This window comes from Dendropsophus ebraccatus, chromosome 3 (genome assembly GCF_027789765.1).
Source record: "Dendropsophus ebraccatus isolate aDenEbr1 chromosome 3, aDenEbr1.pat, whole genome shotgun sequence".
In the NCBI taxonomy this organism is placed as follows: Eukaryota; Metazoa; Chordata; class Amphibia; order Anura; family Hylidae; genus Dendropsophus; species Dendropsophus ebraccatus.
In genome coordinates, this window is record NC_091456.1 from 195,159,794 (window position 1) to 195,181,691 (window position 21,898).

At 44.7% G+C, this 21,898-nt stretch overlaps 3 protein-coding genes across 3 annotated transcripts in view; 2 read left to right on the forward strand and 1 right to left on the reverse strand.

The window, feature by feature from the left end:
* LOC138787615 (zinc finger protein 420-like) overlaps positions 1-1,455 on the forward strand; it is a 42,431-nt gene extending 40,976 nt beyond the window's left edge. Inside the window, exon 6 of the mRNA XM_069964956.1 lies at positions 421-1,455. Within this exon, the coding sequence (XP_069821057.1) occupies positions 421-1,355 (935 nt within the window). The 3' untranslated portion in view covers positions 1,356-1,455. The remainder of the gene's footprint in view (positions 1-420) is intronic.
* LOC138786760 (zinc finger protein 84-like) overlaps positions 1-21,898 on the reverse strand; it is a 790,489-nt gene that overhangs the window by 54,652 nt on the left and 713,939 nt on the right. The window lies entirely within an intron of this gene.
* LOC138786801 (oocyte zinc finger protein XlCOF22-like) overlaps positions 13,298-21,898 on the forward strand; it is a 348,549-nt gene continuing 339,948 nt past the window's right edge. Inside the window, exon 1 of the mRNA XM_069963862.1 lies at positions 13,298-13,365. The gene's annotated coding sequence lies outside the window, so the exon portion shown is untranslated. The remainder of the gene's footprint in view (positions 13,366-21,898) is intronic.

Consider the following 21,898-nt stretch of genomic DNA (forward strand, 5'->3'; position numbering starts at 1 on the left):
CACAGGGAGGGGTAAGTGCGTACCCTGTATGAAATTCCCCCCTGTCCCTGCAGGCTGACGGATTTTCAAAATGCCCGGACTACTCCTTGAAATTGAGACAGTGATTCAGATTTAAGGTCCTATTACACGGAGCGATTTTTAACGACTAACGATAAATGATCGCAAACGAGATTGTTTATCGTTAACCTGAAATTGTTCACCATATTATACAGAATAATAGTCGTTAGTTAGTTACTGAGCATTGATTGGCCACTATTTGCCCAAGACAATTGATTAATATGGGCAATTTTTTCATGATATTAAATCCTGTTGTCCGTCTGATATTACACCTATAGCTGCACTTCAGGATGCGAGGCAAGAAAACGCACTATACAATATAGAAAACAACAATAAAATCTATTCTGTATTATTCCTTGGCAGCTGAGTGTACCCGGAGATCAGAGGGACATCAGATATCTCCAGATATTACAGCAGATGGTCAGATCACACAAGATACATATGAAGAACCTTCTATTACCCCAGATATACCCCCAGCCCCTCACAGCAAAGATCCGGCATCTCATCCTTATATACCAGCACTATTTACTGATCCATTACAGACTGTTAGGAAAAATAAGAAGCCTTTTTTATGTTCAGAATGTGGGAAATGTTTTATGTTCCAATCACAACTTAACCATCATCAAAAAATTCATGTGCAAGAAAATCCATTTTTATCCCAAGAATTTAGCAAATATTTTACACAGAAATCAGATCTTGTTGAACATCAACGAATCCAAACAGGGGAGAAGCCATTTTCCTGTTCACAGTGTGAAAAATGTTTTACTGTGAAAGCAAATCTTGTTATACATGAAAAAACTCACTCAGGGGAGAAGCCATTTTCATGTCTGGAATGTGGGAAATGTTTTACCAGGAAATTTTATCTTGCTGAACACCAAAAGACTCACACAGGGGAGAAGCCGTTTTCATGTCCACACTGTAAGAAATGTTTCACTCAGAAAGCAACTCTTGTTAAACATCTGAGAATTCACACAGGGGAGAAGCCATTTTCATGCCTAGAATGTGGGAAATGTTTTACTGTAAAATCGCATCTTATTGAACATCAAGGAACTCACACAAGAGATAAGGCGTATCCATGCCCCGATTGTGGGAAATGTTTTACTCAGAAATCATATCTTGTTAAACATCAAAAAATTCACACAGGGGAGAAGCCGTTTTTATGTTCAGAATGTGGGAAATGTTTTATTCACAAATCGGATCTTGGTAGACATCAAAAAAGACACCGGGGAGAATGTGGCACTAAACAATGTCTGAAATCTGTCCAAATATCTGCTGTCCAAATGGGAAATAATCAATAATGCAGGAAAGCAGCAGTCGGTGAGACAGTGCCAGTCACAGGCCGGATCAATGTCTGCCCGGGGCCGCATCCAACTTCTTCAGGCACAGGTATTTGAATGCTCAAGTCACGCTCTTCTCTAGTTACCAATTGTTAATAAACACATCATTTATGTCCATTTTTATGTACCTGGCTGCCATGGTAACCCATAGGAACCCTGCATATGAATATATATCGGCTAAGGATTTCATGAGTGTGAGGCCCCGTTCACACTATGGAATTGTCGCCGAGATTCCGAACAGAACTCTTCGTTGCCGACTCCTGCCTTGTATCAGTTACAATGGGAGAGCGCGTACGTCTCCGCGCTTCTCCCCTCAAAGAATTGACACACCGATTCCGTAGTGTGAACGGGGCCTAAGAGCCTGCAGCACACCCAACCAGCCGCAGGCCATATGGCTGTATTCATTTTACATTTGAAAAAAAAAAAAAAAAAAAAACGACTGTGACTATGTTGAAAAAGTTTTTTTGTTGGTTTGTAAACGGGTTATTTCAATGAGGATTTTTTTTAACCCTCTGTGTTCCTTTTTCTTACTCATATGTGGGTAGTAGAGATGAGCAAACCGGGTTCGGGTTTGAGTCGACCCGAACGTTTGGCATTTGATTAGCTGGGGCTGCTGATCTTGGATAAAGCTCTAAGGTTGTCTGGAAAACATGGATACAGCCAATGACTATATCCATGATTTCCCCATAGCCTTAGGGCTTTATCCAAGTTCAGCAGCCACCGCTAATCAAATGCCGATCGTTCGGGTTCGGATGGACTCGAGCATGCTCCAGGTTCCCTCATCTCTAGTGGTTAGTAGTGAAAGCCATGGGGGGGTAACAAGATGGCCGTATTAGGCTGAGAGGGGGCAAAAATCAATGGATCTTTTCACCCTGGCAATGTTATCTGGGGGGGGGGGGGGGGCTCCACTCATAAATAAATAATAATTTAACCCTTTAATAAGGGGGGCCATTTTTAAGTTTTGCACTTTCGTTTCATCCTCTTGGTGTTTAAAAGCCCATAAGGCCTCCATTTTTACATCTACAGACCCACGTGAGGTCTTTTTATTTTTTTTTTAGTGACACCAGTTGTACTTTGCAATGGCGCTCTTCATTTTTCCAGAAAATATTTTGTTAAACTGGGGGGGAAAAAAAATCTTGTGTGAGATGCAAAAAAAAAAAAGCTATCAAATTTTGGGTGAATTTTGTTTTTGTAGCGTTTGCTGTGTGATAAAACTGACATGTTATCTATATTCCTCAACTCAATACGATTATGACGATACCTAATTTATATAACTTATTTTATTTTACTGCTTTTAAAAAATTACAACTTAAAAAAAATAAATAAATGTTCTTCAATTGCTCTATTCTAATGATTTTTTTTTGGTCTATGTGTGTGGCCTCATTTTTTGGGCTATAATCTGTACTTTTTATGGGTTCCACACTTGCAAATATGTGACTTTTTGATTCGTTTTTATTCAAAATTTTCTTAGATGCGATGTAACTATATTACACTTTTGTAGTTCCCCTAGGGGACTTTTATGAGGAATACCATGATTGCTCATAGAGATAAATGCAGTAACTATGTACTGCATTGATTGATGATCTAGGCGCTTGATTGCTGAAGGCATCTGTGGTGAAGCAGAGGTTCCGGGCTGTCTCTACAATGTATCATCTTTCCGCGAAGCCGCCGGGTCACCACTGAGAGGTATTTATACTGTTCAAAAGTTGCTGTCAGAATTGAAATGGCTCGAACCATCAAAGGCTATATATTTTTTGTCAGTCCAGCTTTTCTGCTTCGGTTTTCACAGCAAGTCACCTTTGTTTCAGACATTTGGTTTCACACCTCTTTGTTCTCAGTGTCACTCCGGGGAGCCTCTGTCCTTAGATTACTTATACAAAGAGCAAATGGCCATTTCATGAGGTTCATTATCCTAGTTTTCCAATAGGATCAATGTCTGGGAAACTGGGAAAACTCCTATTTTTCCCATCTATATGCTAATAGCACAGCCATATACTGAGGAGAACTGTAAGTTACCTCTATCCATGTGCTAATAATAATGGAATAATGCTTGGGAGACAGATGGTATCAATCCGATATGGTCTTATAATGGGGAGAAAGTAGCCTGGGAAAGTTACCTCACCCATGATAGGGTACGTTACTAATAGTGCACAGGATAGGGGAGCTACTCACCAAACTCTGTATTAGGGTACATTACTAATAGTGCACAGGATAGGGGAGCTACTCACCAAACTCTGTATTAGGGTACGTTACTAATAGTGCACAGGATAGGGGAGCTACTCACCAAACTCTGTATTAGGGTACGTTACAAATAGTGCACAGGATAGGGAAGCTACTCACCAAACTCTGTATTAGGGTACGTTACTAATAGTGCACAGGATAGGGGAGCTACTCACCAAACTCTGTATTAGGGTACGTTAACAATAGTGCACAGGATAGGGGAGCTACTCACCAAACTCTGTATTAGGGTACGTTACTAATAGTGCACAGGATAGGGGAGCTACTCACCAAACTCTGTATTAGGGTATGTTACCAATAGTGCACAGGATATGGAAGCTACTCACCAAAATCTGTATTAGGGTACGTTACTAATAGTGCACAGGATAGGGGAGCTACTCACCAAACTCTGTATTAGGGTACGTTACTAATAGTGCACAGGATAGGGGAGCTACTCACCAAACTCTGTATTAGGGTACATTGGGGGGGGTGGAGGTTGGGGAGGGTTAATGGGGTGGGCTGCTGACATACAGCAGGATATCCATACCACTGCGCGTTTGTCTGCCCATAGAGTGTACTGGGCAGGGATCGGAGAAATCTGCTACGGATCCGTTATGGGTGAAGGCGCCCTTACACAGAACGATTATCGGCCGTATTCATTATTCGCCCGTGTAATAGAAGGCAACGATCAGCTGACAATAACTATGTCGGCTGATCGTTGCTGTTTGTCTTTTAACATGTTGAAAGATAAACGACTATGATCGCAGCGATCACTCCCTGCCGTCACCCAGGGAAATAGGAGCTGCGGCAGCAGACCGCCATTATCCTCTATGGGCTGCCCAGGTGATCGCTGCTCGCTGCGGTGGGGTGGAATAGCACACACCGGCAGCAATTGGGGGGGGGGGGGGGGCGCAGGGAGCTGATCGCTAATAATTGTTTCGTGTAATAAGGCCTCCAGTCTATTGGACTGGCGAATCGCAGTAAACAGATTGTTAGAGATGAATTGGAACAATCCTTAAAAGAGTTTAACTTGCTGCCTCCTAGTGAAGCCCCAGGTCCGTCGGGAGGTCAAACAGAATCTGAGGTAAGAGATTGGGGGTGACCTTAAAGGAGAAGTCTATACACTTTCTTCATCACATGACAAGGGGCAAAAGTACTTCTAGTAAGACCTTATTCCCGCTGCTGATACAGACCAAGTCATAAAAGCTATTCGGGTGTCTATGAATATGGATGAGACCAGACAACCTGACTCAGCAGAGGACCCATCATCATCATCATCATAATAATAATGCTTTTATTTGTATAGAACCAACTGATTCCGCTGCACTTTACATAGTTTGTCAAGTTTGGTGCCTGTCCCCATTACGCTGCATTTACATGGAGCAATAATTCGCCCAATCGATCGTTAAACGATTTTGAAGCAACAATTTGTTATTTATAACAATCAGTGTTTAGACGGAGAAAAATCGTTATTGCGATCGTTTTTAAGATCGCTTAAGCCCATCTCACACATAGGGAAGGACTTTGAAAGACTGTTTACACAAAGCGATCTGCGAATTTTTAGCAAACGATGATTTGAGAACATGTTAAAAGACCAAAATGAACAATTTCTCGCTCGTCTCTTGATCGTTCGCCTTGTTTACACGGAACAATTATAGCTCAAATGCGATTGTTATTGCGAACATTCGCATGATAATCATTCCGTGTAAACACAGCATTAGGGATCACTATCTAAATAGTGGCTGGAGAGGAAACACCTGCATTCAGGATAAACTGGAAAGGGGAGAGCTTAGAGAAGAGCAGGCCGATCAGTAGTTACAATAGTCAAGAGGAAAATAAATCAGAGCGACAATAGGTTTCTCTGATTCAGCTGAGGACGGATACTGAGGGAGAGGAGAGGTGTGAGGGAATAGGGTCACTAGAGAGGTGGAGCCTGGAGAAGGTGTGAGGGAATAGGGTCACTAGAGAGGTGGAGCCTGGAGAAGGTGTGAGGGAAAAGGGTCACTAGAGAGGTGGAGCCTGGGGAAGGTGTGAGGGAAAAGGGTCACTAGAGAGGTGGAGCCTGGGGAAGGTGTGAGGGAAAAGGGTCACTAGAGAGGTGGAGCCTGGGGAAGGTGTGAGGGAATAGGGTCACTAGAGAGGTGGAGCCTGGAGAAGGTGTGAGGGAAAAGGGTCACTAGAGAGGTGGAGCCTGGGGAAGGTGTGAGGGAATAAGTTACTAGAGGGAGAGGAAATGGCATCTACCCTGCTCTTCGAATTAGGAGGCCGGGTCCCCAGCACAGAGGTCAGTGATCGGTATCTGCATGTTGTGTTTAAAGGGGTTATCCAGCGCTACAAAAACATGGCCACTTTCTTACAGAGACAGCCCCACTCTTGTCTCCAGCTTGGGCGGGGGTTTGCTGCTCAGTTCCATGGAAGTGAATGGAGCTTAAAGAGGATGTACCATCAGGTACATCCTCTTTATACTGACTACCACCAGGCCCAGGCTGAAGCACTGGAGGCGGCCGACCCACCCTTAGTGGGAGGAAACCCCAGCCCCTCTATTATAGGGTTCCATTGATTCTAATGGAGTCACGTCATGGAGGGGCTGGAGTTTCTTCCCACTAAGGGTGGGTCGGCCGCCTCCAGTGCTTCAGCCTGGGCCTGGTGGTACAGTCACTTTTATCTGACCCAGGGATAGAATGGCGCTGTCACGGGGAGGCCGGTGACGCGGTCAGTTTTTTGAACCGCGACCCGATTCCCATGTACAGCGCTGTTCTATCCACAGGTACCGGGCCGGGGTGAAGCACAGGAGGCGGGACGGCCCGCCCCCAGTGGGCGGAATCCCCCGCCCCTCTATAACGTGGCTCCATTGATTGTAATGGAGCTGCGTCATACAGGGGAGGGAATTCCCTCCCACTGGGGGCGAACTGCAGCAAAAAAACGGACCGTGGCACCGCACCTAAACGAGACAAAAGATGGGTGACTTCATACGTACCGGATCCGCAGCGGATTTCACGCAGCGAGTTTGCAGCGAAATCCGCTGCGGATTCTGTACTGTGAAGCTGAATGGGTCCCATACATGCAGCGGATTCGCTGCCTGTATGGGACCCAGCCCCTTTAACCGCCCGCAGCCCCGAGCATACATTACCTGCTTGGCGCCGCGGCTGTGTGTGATGCTCCCCTCGCTCCTCATTAGCCAATCAGTGCACGGCAGCAGTGATTGGCTGAGGGGAGCCGGGACCCTCACACAGCCGCGGCGCCGAGCAGAATCCGCAGTGGATTTCGCTGCAAACTTGCTGCGTGAAATCCGCTGCAGATCCGGTACGTGTAAAGCTACCTTTAAAGGGGTTATCCAGCGCTACAAAAACATGGCCACTTTCCCCCTACTGTTGTCTCCAGTTTGGGTGGGGTTTTGAAGCTCAGTTCCATTGAAGTAAATGGAGCTTAATTGCAAACCGCATCTGAACTGGAGACAACAGTAGGGGGAAAAGTGGCCATGTTTTTGGACCGCTGGATAAGCCCTTTAAAGTGTGGCAGGGTTACTGTCATCTATGGCGGACTGTTCGGCGTGGTCGTTAGGGTGTTGTGGGAGTGTTTGGATAGTAGACAATGCTGTATATGTTGTGTAGGTTTCTGTGTGTGAGGGCCGGTGTCAGGAGGAGGATGAGAATTTGAGGAGAGATGGTTGTGGTCTGTGGTGTATAATTGACTCCTGTCTCAGATTTTGCACAAGTGATAATTCACACACAAAAAAAGCAGAAGACGTTCTCACTGTTACCGGCACCTGTAACGTGCGACGTCCAACAACAGATGCATCAGCTTCATTAGTATAGAGAAGACAGAGGAGAACAACAGAGAAAGCTGCTGCATCATGAGAGATCCTGGATGATTGTTCTAATGACTAATGCTGGGTTTACACGGACCGATAATTCGCCCAATCGTACGATTAACGATTTCTAAGTACCGATTTTTCTTTTATAACGATCAGCGTTTAGATGGAACCATATATCGTACAGAAAATTCGTTTTCTGATCGTTTTGCGAACGCTTAAGCCTATTTTGCACATAGGTAAAATCAGTGAACGACTGTTTACACGGAACAATCGGCAAATTTTTTGCGAACGACGATTTAAGAACAAGTTAAAAGATCAAAATGAACGATTTCTCGCTCGTCGTTCGCTGCGTTTACACGTACGATTATCGTTCGAATTCGATCGTTATCGTGCAAATTCGCACAATAATCGTTCTGTGTAAACCCAGCATAATGGTGCATTTACACAGACAGATTTATCTGACCAATTTTGGAACGAAAGCCAGGAATGGACTTGAAAAGACAGGGAATCTCAGTCTTTCCTTTATGACCTGTACCCTGTTTATAGGCTGTTCCTGGCTTTGGCTTCAAAAATCTGTCAGATAAATCTCTCTGTGTAAACGCACCATTAGAAACTATCTGATGTATCCTCTGTTATATCAGGATACAATCAGCTACATGTACATTACACACATACAGCTCGGCTACATGTACATTACACATATACAGCTCAGCTACATGTACATTACACACATATACAGCTCAGCTACATGTACATTACACATATACAGCTCAGCTACATGTACATTACACACATATACAGCTCAGCTACATGTACATTACATATATACAGCTCAGTTACATGTACATTACACATATACAGCTCAGCTACATGTACATTACACACATATATACAGCTCAGCTACATGTACATTACATATATACAGCTCAGCTACATGTACATTACACATATACAGCTCAGCTACATGTACATTACACATATACAGCTCAGCTACATGTACATTACACATATACAGCTCAGCTACATGTACATTACATATATACAGCTCAGCTACATGTACATTACACATATACAGCTCAGCTACATGTACATTACACATATACAGCTCAGCTGCATGTACATTACATATATACAGCTCAGCTGCATGTACATTACACATATACAGCTCAGCTACATGTACATTACACATATACAGCTCAGCTACATGTACATTACACATATACAGCTCAGCTACATGTACATTACACACATACAGCTCAGCTACATGTACATTACACACACATACAGCTCAGCTACATGTACATTACACACACATACAGCTCAGCTACATGTACATTACACATATACAGCTCAGCTACATGTACATTACACATATACAGCTCAGCTACATGTACATTACACATATACAGCTCAGCTACATGTACATTACATATATACAGCTCAGCTACATGTACATTACACACATATACAGCTCAGCTACATGTACATTACACATATACAGCTCAGCTACATGTACATTACACACATATACAGCTCAGCTACATGTACATTACACACATATACAGCTCAGCTACATGTACATTACACATATATACCGCTCATCTACATGTACATTATACACATACAGCTCAGCTACATGTACATTACACATATACAGCTCAGCTACATGTACATTACACATATACAGCTCAGCTACATGTACATTACACATATACAGCTCAGCTACATGTACATTACATATATACAGCTCAGCTACATGTACATTACACATATACAGCTCAGCTACATGTACATTACACACAGGGCTCTGCTGCAGGCATATATAACACACACATACACAGCTCTGCTCCACACACATCACACACACACAGCTCTGCTGCATACACATCACTTCAGCTCATCCAGCACAGTAGAGTCCTGCATACACTGAGCAGCAGCCCCTGATCATGTGACTCCTCCTCCTTCTCCATGTGACTGATCACATGACTGTGACATCATGGCAGGTCCTGGAAGCACACGGCTGCAGGTGGAGGTGTAATATATATATATATAATCGGTGTGTAGGTACAGTATATATATATATATATATGTGGAGGTATGTACACATTAGGATTATTAACCCTTTCCAGATACAATGCTGTTACGGCTCCGGCTACATGGCGACTCCATCAGTCATAGTGAATTGCGCTGCGTCCTACAGTCTGTGGCTTGCGGTGACACTAGTCACTTGTATGTGTGATGGAGTCGCCGTGTATACGTCTCAGGGTCCTATTCCGCGGGCCGAGGAGGGTCCGATCAATGATGTAAACGAGCGCTGATCTGCTAGATTGCTGCTCGTTTACTGGGCCTATTCCACGGCCCGATGATCGTTGAGCGAGGGCTGCAGGGAGATCGTTACCGATGTCCTTGCAGCATCATACATTACCTGTCCAGGCTTCTTCTCCGCGCTGTCTTCATCCCCGGTTCCCGCGCGCTCTATCTTCTGAATGGCCGGTCAGCTGACAGGCAACACTCAGCCAATCACAGGCCGCGGCGGTCCCGGCCTGTGATTGGCTTAGCGCTCCGTCAGCTGACCGGCCATTCTGAAGATAGAGAGCGCGGGACCCTGGGATGAGGACAGCGCGGAGAAGAAGCCTGGACAGGTAATGTATGATGCTGCTGCTGCTTGTCAAATCGTCGGTCGCCCGCCATGGACCACTATTCAACCGTGGCGATGCGCGGTGGGGGAACGATGATTTTAGGTCTGGCCCTAAATGACGCGATCAACGGCTGATCGTTCTCTCTATTTCACCGATCGATAATCGGGCCAAATGGGGCCGAGTCGGGCTGATTATCGTTACTGTGGAATAGGGCCCTTAGACATAAAGGGGTTATCCGCTGTTACACAACTTTGAATATGCGTCCAAGAGAAACATGTGACCCGCATCGGTAGCTGTATATATATATATATTGTCTAGATTGTCTAATCCCGTAATAGTCTCTTGGATACTTTGACAAGAGAGGTTACACTTGATAGCTCCCTTGATAAAGCACTAGATAATACACCAGATAGTTCAATAACCAGATCTGCGACAGGAATAGACAGAGGAGTACAGTCGTGCTGACTGAGTAGCGTGTAGAGAGATACAAAGAAACAGAGTAGCAGAGAGGAGGATGTCGTGAGAGTCTCAACCCAAGTAGTACTGTGCTCTGCCGGGATGTTGGAGGATGAGGTAGAAGAATATTTTGAAAAAAAAAGAGAATACTTGTGCCTGTGTATTGACCTTTGGGTCTTCACAGCACCTAATGCCCACTAGATTTGGGGGACCCGTCCTAAAGGGTGACACAAGGCCCAGACCTTGTTACCTGGGATGAGCGGAATGCTGAGGGTTCCCTGCTGACAACCGCGCTGCAAGATAGAGTTCCTAGGCTTATCGCAACTTTGCTCTATCTGGATCAGTTCCTAGCTTACTGCTGTCTGTGGATACTGTCCTGTTCTGTGACTCTCCTAGTCCACGGTGTGGGTTGAGGTTGTCTCTGACTTGTCCTCTCTTGAAAGGGTTTAACTCTGCATAGTGTTGTGCAGCGTCACTGAGAAGAAAGTTGTTAGCTGTGTACTGTCTTGCTTCCTACCCATACGGGGTTCTAGCTAAGACTGACCTACTCTTCCTTTCTCCCACGTGACTTCCTTCCTCAGCGTATCTAAAGTGCACTGTGAGTGGGTGAAGAGTGCAAATAGACGAAGTAAAGAGAGAGATGATAGGAGAGAAGAAGAACAGATTCCCACATGTGACACACAAACAATAACCCTTCATATACTTCAGCCGTGCAGCATCTGAATACACACATCTATAACAGCGACATCTAGTGGCAAAACTTCATCACTACCTTCATCACCACTTACACAATAAGTACAGGCTTTTCTGAAGGGTGTAACCGATAGCAACACCCGTGGTAGGACACCACAATCACATCCAGATCTTTGTGATGCCATGATAGAGGTCAGGATTTGACAAAAGAACCATGAATTCATGATCCCTTCCTGGTAGATCCCCAGATCAGATCCCTCCAGAATAACATGACTGACCTTTAGTCCCAGTAATAATGTTTAAGTAATGTCAGATAATACTGCTGTCTGTAGTCTTTAATATTTGCCAATGTAACAATAAGCCATTAGATATGCTTATAAATAAAGGGGTCAACACAACCTGTCGGCTGCCCTGGCACTTGCCTGGACTCACTGGGTACTGGCGCCCTCTATTGACTTATAGGGTAATGCACCCTATCTATGTGCAGATCATACAGGCCTATCATGGTGTATAGAGGTCATGTGCCATATGTGCTGTCATCACCGCTGCTGCCACTGACTGGTTGTAGCGATCAGGTGAAGATGCGGCATGTTTCATCCTCATCCATAGAGAAACTGAGACAATAAGATATTCAGCTCATGTTCCATCCGGGAGAGAAAACCTCATCTACACCGATATCTCCTCTAATGTTTCCTCTTATATCTTCTATACTTGTATCTTTTATATGGGATTTATGTGGTTTTTACATTGTTTTATCTTCTTTCCATCCAGGTAACAGAAATACAGGATCAATGATGGAGAGAGACAGAGACAAGATGGCCGAGAGGATAATAACCCTCACCCTACACATACTCTTCCTGCTTACTGGGGAGGTGAGGGATTCTGGGAGTGATGTCATCATGACCTCATTCTTATCTATGGAATAACAGATGGATAGGACTGGAGAGGTGAGGGATTCTGGGAGTGATGTCATCATGACATCATTCTTATCTATGGAATAACAGATGGATAGGACTGGAGAGGTGAGGGATTCTGGGAGTGATGTCATCATGACATCATTCTTATCTATGGAATAACAGATGGATAGGACTGGGGAGGTGAGGGATTCTGGGAGTGATGTCATCATGACATCATATCTATGGAATAACAGATGGATAGGACTGGAGAGGTGAGGGATTCTGGGAGTGATGTCATAATGACATCATTCTTATCTATGGAATAACAGATGGATAGGACTGGAGAGGTGAGGGATTCTGGGAGTGATGTCATCATGACATCATTCTTATCTATGGAATAACAGATGGATAGGACTGGAGAGGTGAGGGATTCTGGGAGTGATGTCATCATGACATCATTCTTATCTATGGAATAACAGATGGATAGGACTGGGGAGGTGAGGGATTCTGGGAGTGATGTCATCATGACATCATTCTTATCTATGGAATAACAGATGGATAGGACTGGAGAGGTGAGGGATTCTGGGAGTGATGTCATCATGACATCATTCTTATCTATGGAATAACAGATGGATAGGACTGGGGAGGTGAGGGATTCTGGGAATGGATGGAGTGATAGTAATGTGTCTCTCCATACACAGGATTACACAGTAGTGAAGAAGTCCTCTAGTGGGCGCTGTGGGGCCCCTGGGGGTGAAGGATGGGGAAGAACCCTGAGCCCAATCCCGGGGCCCCTGATACATGAGGAAATGGAGGAAGAGAAGATCCTAGAAGTCACCAACAAGATGGTGGAGCTGCTGAGTGGAGAGGTGAGACTGTGGCTGCTGGGAATGCTGGGACATTATACAGTAACACCACTGGAGGGGTGGGGGGGATGACTGTGTGATCATTGTGTGTGTCAGGTTCCTATAAGGTGTCAGGACGTGGCGGTCTATTTCTCCATGGAGGAGTGGGAGTATGTAGAAGGACACAAGGATCAGTACAAGGATGTGATGCTGGAGGATCAGCAGCCCCTCCCATCAGCAGGTAATAGACAGGACTATATACACACCTCCTCTCTGTATTATCTGGATGGAAAGAATGAATTCAGTCTCTGTATGTGTTCCCTACAGTTGTGAACAGTATTAATGCTCCAGAGACAGATGCCGGCAGTGATGAGCAGTATAAGGAGGACATCACTACAGGTAACCGCCCAGGTGAGTAGTGACCAGTAAATGCAGAGAACACTCACACATTCTCCTCAGTCACCGGCTGTAACTATTCTGTGTGGAATATTATAAGCTCTGTGTCCTGTCAGTCTTCCCTGCTGTATATTCCTCCATTCAGCGGCGCCATTATAGGAGATAACAGGACACATAACTTGTACAGTATGGAATATTAAAGCAATGTCTGGAGAATAAGTGCCCGGTGCTATCAGTGTCAGGCCATGTTCACACAACGTATGTTGTGTATAAATCATTGAATTGAATAGCGGCTGGAGAGAACTGGCCGAGTCATAGAATGGCCAGTGTTACACTTAGTGGGAACATGGCCTCGGGATGAGGTTCGGCCTTTAGGGTGTGGGATCCATGTGAAAAAAAATAAAGAAAATAAACCAATATAAAAGTCCTATGTGTCCTACAGAATACAAGGTTATCAAAAATAATAATAATAAGATGTGATTCTTCTTGGCAGCTGAGTGTCCCCGGAGATCAGAGGGACATCAGATATCTCCAGATATTACAGCAGATGGTCAGATCACACAAGATACATATGAAGAACCTTCTATTACTCCAGATATACCCCCAGCCCCTCACAGCAAAGATCTGCCATCTCATCCTGTTATACAAGTCCTGTCTACTGATCCATCACAGACTGTTAAGCAAGATAATAAGAAGCCATTTTCATGTTCAGAATGTGGAAAAACTTTCATTTACAAATCCTATCTAGCTAAACATGAAATGACTCATACGGGAGAGAAACCATTTTCATGCTCAGAATGTGGAAAATGTTTTGCTCGTACATCAAATCTTATTCAACATCAAAAAACACATGTAGGAGAGAAACTGTTTCCATGCCCAAAATGTGGGAAATGTTTTACTCAGAAATCAAGTCTTGGTAAACATCTAAGAATTCACACAGGGGAAAAGACATTTTTATGTTCTGAATGTGGGAAATGTTTTTTAGAGAAATTATACCTTGTTCAGCATCTAAGAACTCACACAGGGGAGAAGCCATTCCCATGCTCTAAATGTAGGAAATGTTTTAGTCAAAAATCAAGTCTTCTTAAACATCTGCGAACTCACACAGGAGAGAAGCCATTTTCTTGCTCAGAATGTGGGAAATGTTTTCCTCACAAATCAAGTCTTCTTAAACATCTAGGAACTCACACAGGAGAGAAGCCATTTTCTTGCTCGGAATGTGGGAAATGTTTTACTCGGAAATCAAACCTTGCCGAACATCTGCGAACTCACACAGGGGAGAAGCCATTTTCATGCTCAGAATGTGGAAAATGTTTTACTAATAAATCAAGTCAAGTATCACATCGAAAAACTCACAGAGGAGAGAAACCATTTCCATGACATAAATGTAGAAAATGTTTTACTCTCAAATCAAGTTTTGTCCAACATTTAAAAATGCTCACTGGAGAGAAGCCATTGTCATGTTCAGAATGTGGGAAATATTTTGCTCAGAAGTCAAGTCTTATTACATATCAAAAAAACTCACACAGGGGAAAAGCAAATATTTAGCACTAAGAAAAATTTAAAATATTTCTGTAATTTCTTTTAAATATCTGTTATCCGAGAAGGAAATGGAATCAATGGACTTAGAATATGTGATAATAAAGTATATCCACTCTCCACGTAGAGGATGCCCCCTGTCATGGTTACAGACCTAGGAGTAAGGAGATCACTACACAGACCTCTGTACTGTCCATTCATATATTTGTACATTGGGATCAGATCACCCCTAATACCCCCAGGTATTTTCCAGCAGCAGTGTTACCCAGTGTTTTATTATTTAGCACATAACTGTACTTATTATTACTACGGCCTAAGTGCATAACCTTACATTATCCACATTAAACTTCACCTGCCTTTTATCTGCCCAAGCCTCCAGCTTCTTCAAATTCCTCTGTGATATGATATTATCCTCCTCTGTGGTGATTACTTTACCCAGTGTTTTATTATTTAGCCATAATTGTACTTAATATTTCTACGGCCCAAATGCATGACTTTACATGTATCCAAATTAAAGGGGTTGTCCAACGAAAATCTTTTTCTTTTAAATCAACTGGTGTCAGAAAGTTATATAGATTTGTAATTTACTATTAAAAAAATCTCAAGCCTTCCCATACTTATCAACTGCTGTACGTTCTGCAGGAAGTGTTGTTTTGTTTTCAGTCTGACACAGTGCTCTCTGCTGACACCTCTGGCCGAGACAGGAACTGTCCAGAGCAGGAGAGGTTTTCTATAGGGATTCATAGAAAACCTTTCCTCCTACTAGAGATATAAAGAAACAGGAGACAGCGCTCATCCAAACAAAGTAGAGTAGTAATAGACTCACCCGATGTATGTGGGTATGGGGCTAACATATCCCATTCTAAATATAATTCTAAAACGTTGTCTTAATGTATTTTTGGTAGGCCCGATGTGTCTCCAGCATGTATATCACATATGTGCTATTACATGTAAGTTGTTGTTTGATGGTAAAAACAGGGTCTTCTGATATATGTATCTCCTTCCTATTGTGCATAATATGAGCACAGGATTTACAACGTTGGCTCCCGTGGCGAAAACTCCCTCGTTCGGACAACCAATGTCTAGTGGTACTTATTTTTCCAGGTTTTTGAATTTTACGGAAAGAGGGGGGCAGCATAGTTTTTAATAGTTTTGTCCTAACGGAAAACACATTGTGGTCTCTTTAAGATCCCCCAATTATCATTTAACCCTTTAAGGACGGGGCCCATTTTCGTTTTTGCGTTTTCGGTTTTTCCTCCTTGTGTATATAAGGCCATACATAGCACTTGCATTTTTCCACCTAGAGACCCACATGAGTCCTTATCCTTATTTTTTGCATCACTAATTGTACTCTGCAATGACGGCTGAATTTTTGCATAAAGTACACTGCGAAACCAGAAAAAAATTCAAAGTGTGGTGAAATTGAAAAAAAACCCGCATTTCTTTTATTTGGGGGAAATGTGTTTTTACGCCATTCGCCCTGGGGTAAAACTGACTTGTTATATATGTTCCTCAAGTCGTTACGATTACAATGATATATAACATGTATAACTTATATTGTATCTGATGGCCTGTAAAAAAATTCAAACCATTTTTAACAAATATATGTTCCTTAAAATCGCTCCATTCCCAGGCTTACAGCGCTTTTATCCTTTGGTCTATGGGGCTGTGTCAGGTGTCATTTTTTGCGCCATGATGCGTTCTTTCTACTGGTACCTGGATTGTGCATATGCGACTTTTTGATCGCTTTATATTACATTTTTTCTGGATTTGATGCGACCAAAAATGCGCAATTTTGCATTTTGGGATTTTTTTTGCGCTGACGCCGTTTACCGTGCGAGATCAGGAATGTGATTAATTAATAGTTTGGACGATTACGCACGTGACGATAGCAAACATGTTTGTTTATTTACTTTTATTTAAAATCTGGGAAAAGGGGGGGGTGATTCAGACTTTTATTAGGGGAGGGGGCTTGTAACTTATAACAAAACTTGGAGATCGGCACTCGTTTGCTTTTGGCCGGGGACGGCGCCATCTTGGAGCAGTCCCCGGCCGGCAACAGTAACAGAGAACGTCCCGGAGAGCGATCTCCACCACTAGACACCAGGGAAGTGCTGCATCCGGTAATCGGATGTAGCTGTCATGTTTGACAGCTGCATCTGATTACTGTATTAGGCCTTATTCACACGTTCCGTAATTTACGGATCCGTATTTCCGTATCCGAGTTAGTCTATTGGGCTATTCACACGATCAGTAGCAGAAATGGATGAAAATCAATCCGTAAAAAAAAAAGGACATGTCATAGTGCGGACCCAGATTTTTTTACGGATACTTTCATTGACGTCAATTGTCTACGGATTGTTTGCGGATTGCAACATGTTTGGCATCCGTATTTCCGTAGAAAAATATGGATAACGCATGCTCCTATGTGCACAGCAGTATATAGAAGTGCTGGGATCTATAGTTCTCCGGATCTCTGTTGCTGCACATCGTGTGCCGATTGTAGCAGAATCAGTAGACGAATGTTATTGAGGCAGTGTTGGTGATGGTATATCAGAGAGCTGGGATCTGTAGTACTCCACAAGGTGAAGACCATACAGAAGGGTGCCTGCTCGGAACATTGCATACTTTATATTGTGCCGAATTTAGCTGACAGGCCATTCATTCACTGCTCACAGTCTCTTAATTGATTCATTGATACTTTCCTAACCACATAGTAAACACCAATTTATTGAGCTAATTGGTAATGATGATTGGCAGCTGGGCTACAAAGGTACAAGTACCAATTACCTCAATAAATTGGGGTGTTTACAATGTAGTTAGGAAAGTATCAATGAATCAATTAAGAGCACTGAAGGCAGAACGGCACAGGGGGTCTGATGCCGCAGAGGGGGTCTGATGCCGCAGAGGGGGGTCTGATGCCGCAGAGGGGGGTCTGATGCCGCAGGAGGGGTCTGATGCCGCAGAGGGGGGTCTGATGCCGCAGAGGGGGGGGGTCTGATGCCGCAGAGGGGGGGGGGGGTCTGATGCCGCAGAGGGGGGTCTGATGCCGCAGAGGGGGGTCTGATGCCGCAGAGGGGGGTCTGATGCCGCAGAGGGGGGGGTCTGATGCCGCAGAGGGGGGTCTGATGCCGCAGGAGGGGGTCTGATGCCGCAGAGGGGGGGGGTCTGATGCCGCAGAGGGGGGGGGTCTGATGCCGCAGAGGGGGGTCTGATGCCGCAGAGGGGGGTCTGATGCCGCAGAGGGGGGTCTGATGCCGCAGAGGGGGGGTCTGATGCCGCAGGAGGGGTCTGATGCCGCAGAGGGGGGTCTGATGCCGCAGAGGGGGGGGGGGTCTGATGCCGCAGAGGGGGGGGGGTGTCTGATGCTGCAGAGGGGGGTCTGTGTGGATGAGAGGCTTCCGGACAATATCCTAGAGCTTTTTTACGAGCTCCTTTAATAGGTGTGGGTAATTTTTCTCCTTATACCCATCACATACAGTGGAGAATTCTTCATCTTATTGTTTATTTGAACTACAATTTTGTCTTATTCTTTTCATCTGCCCAAACGGTATATTATTTTTCCAACTGTTGAGATGGCGACTATTATAGTCCAGATAGCTGGTAGCATCCACCTCTATGAAAGGTGCAGCAGTTTGGATGTTATTCTCTCTCTACATATAGTGAGGTCTAAGGATACCACCCCCCTACTACTAAAGTGACTGGTAAACTCTAGTCCCCAGTCATTGAGTTTTTTCATGATCTACTAATTCACTTATTGTGATACAAGCCTGGAACCCCCGGATGAGCCGCAGGGCAGCTGCCAGATCTGCCTTGTGGTTAGTTACTTCCGGGATGGTGGAGTGCAGGGTGCTCTCAGCGTCACTTCCGGCTCTCTGTCATTCCTGGTCTGGCGTGCGATCCGTACCCACCCACTCATTATGTAAGTATATGCTTTTAATATAAATACACTATTGTATGTACTACTTGTTTGGCTTGAGAAAGGTGGGAGCGAACCCGACGAAACGCGTTGCCATAGAAATAAACGTCAAAGTGGATGAACTCTTCATGGACTCACGATCCTGTCATTATTATTGAGTAAGCGTCCAGGAGGGGGATAGCTTCGGAAACAACCTTTTCCCCCACAGTGGAGTAAGCCTGATATCATGCTTGTTTCTATTTTATAAGTTCTTAGCGGATGTTTGGTCTCTGATCATTTGCCATTTGTCTGCCCAAGCCTTCAGCTTCTCCAAATGCCTCTGTAATATGATATTATCCTCCTCTGCATTGATTACTTTACACACAAAAATGCAAAAGCTCACCGCAATGGCAAGATACAGACCCACTACAGACATGAAAATAGTTAAAAGCAGCCCCCCCAACTGCCCCCCCCCAAAAATTCCCACAAAAACAATAAGGCTCTTGGTTACCATTTGCAAACGGTGTAAACTACCCCAAGACGATAAGGTGACCTCATACCGGGGCATGAAATACGCCTATGCTCTAGGCCATGGGTCTCCAAACTGCGGCCCTCCAGCTGTTGCGAAACTACAATTCCCATCATGCCTGGACAGCTAAAGCTTTGGATTTGGCTGTACAGGCATGAGGGAAATGTAGTTTGTCAACAGCTGGAGGGCCGCAGTTTGGAGACCCATGCTCTAGGCATTCAAGATCCATCTTATACTGGCAAAAGTAATTACACCAACTGGGTGGGATGGTTGGAGTGCACGACCAAGTAGAGGCAGGCACTCCCCCATCTAGAGCACAGAAAAAAGGGGGGGGGGGAGAGATTACTTAAAGGACAACTCCGGCGGGACCCCCCCCCCCAAAAAAAAACCACAGACACCATACTCACCATCCCTCCGGTGACGATCGCCACTCCATTCGCCCGACGTCCGCCTCACCGCCACCTGCGTCCGCCGTCCAGCGATGTCTCTTGCTTCCGGGTCCATGAGAGAGAAAAGGCTGCCGGTGCGCTTGCGCACCGGCAGCCTTTTCATTGGCTGGAGCGCATCACATGGCTTCCAGCAAGCTGAGCCAATCAGGGCTGAGCAAGCTGGAAGCCATGTGATGCGCTCCAGCCAATGAAAAGGCTGCTGGTGCGCATGTGCACCAGCAGCGTTTTCTCTCCCATTCACTCTCAATGAAGACGCCGAGGAGGAAGAAGACCCGGACCGCCCCCCAGCTCTGACGTCACCCGTCACCAGATGCCGCCCGGGAGAAGAGGACCGTGACGACAGTAATAGGTAATGTATACATTCTTTAACTTCCAAGGTGGGGGGTCGGGAGTCGGAAAGTGGGGGAAGGGGGCCAGACCGGGTATTTAACCACATTACAAAGTTATATAACTTTGTAATGTGTTAAATAAGCCAAAAAAAAATTTCGCCGGAGTTGTCCTTTAACCCAGTTTAGAATCATCTGCAAAAACGGAGATTTTTTTCTCTGCAGCTCCTCTACAAGATCATTAATAAAAATATTGAAAAGGAGTGGATCCAACACTGACCCCTGTGGTACCCCACTAGTAACTGTGACCCAACACTGACCCCTGTGGTACCCCACTAGTAACTGTGACCCAACACTGACCCCTGTGGTACCCCACTAGTAACTGTGACCCAACACTGACCCCTGTGGTACCCCACTAGTAACTGTGACCCAACACTGACCCCTGTGGTACCCCACTAGTAACTGTGACCCAACACTGACCCCTGTGGTACCCCACTAGTAACTGTGACCCAACACTGACCCCTGTGGTACCCCACTAGTAACTGTGACCCAACACTGACCCCTGTGGTACCCCACTAGTAACTGTGACCCAACACTGACCCCTGTGGTACCCCACTAGTAACTGTGACCCAACACTGACCCCTGTGGTACCCCACTAGTAACTGTGACCCAATCAGAGTATGGTCCATCGATGACCACCCTGTTTCCTATCACTCAGCCAGCTACTTACCCTTTGCATTTGCATACGTTTTCCCTGAGTCCCAGCATCCTCATTTTATAGACCAACTAATCATGCGGCACAGCATCAAATGCCTTTGAAAAGTCCAGATATACAACGTCCACAGCCTCCCCCCCCCCCCCCCAGGTCCAGTCAATAACTGACCTCTCCATAAAAGCCGATCAGATTAGTCTGACCGTTCCCTCATAAAACCTCCCATACTGGTGCTGTGTTATAAGATTTTTTTTTTTAAGATACTCCAGTATTTTTTTCGCTGTTCTCCTTGAGTTCAGTGATTACTGTGTTTTGTTGGTTGATTTTTCATTGCCCCAACTAGCCAGAATCCTACCCCACACTGACGAGGGGCAAAAACCCCGAAACGGCTGTCTGTGGGTGGAAGCCTGCCTTTGCAAGCCCTTGTCATGATCGCAATACTCGCACCTTGAGTTAGACACTGACAAAAGGGGCCACCCTGTTGTTTCCCTGTCTATGTTCCAATACTCGCAACCGAGTGGGACTTAAGGGGTTATTTATCAGGGTGGTGTGGTGCTCTCCCTATCATGGAGGCACCCCGTTGGCAACAGGCTAGAGATATCTGGCTATCCCGTGTTTTGAGACTCACAACTGAGGCTCCACGGACTCTTGTTTTGCATGTTTAAATTTTTGGGGGCATCAGTGGAGACTCTTGATTGAGTACTTCATTGGAATTTTTTTCGCTGTTCTCCTTGAGTTCAGTGATAACTGTGTTTTGTTGGTTGATACTCCAGTATAGCATCATTTACAAACCCCTCAAATACTTTTATCCAAGCTCTACCGTGTACAGATACAGCTCAGCTACATGTACATTACACACATACAGCTCAGCTACATGTACATTACACATATACAGCTCAGCTACATGTACATTACACATATACAGCTCAGCTACATGTACATTACACACATATACAGCTCAGCTACATGTACATTACACATATACAGCTCAGCTACATGTACATTACACACATACAGCTCAGCTACATGTACATTACACATATACAGCTCAGCTACATGTACATTACACACATACAGCTCAGCTACATGTACATT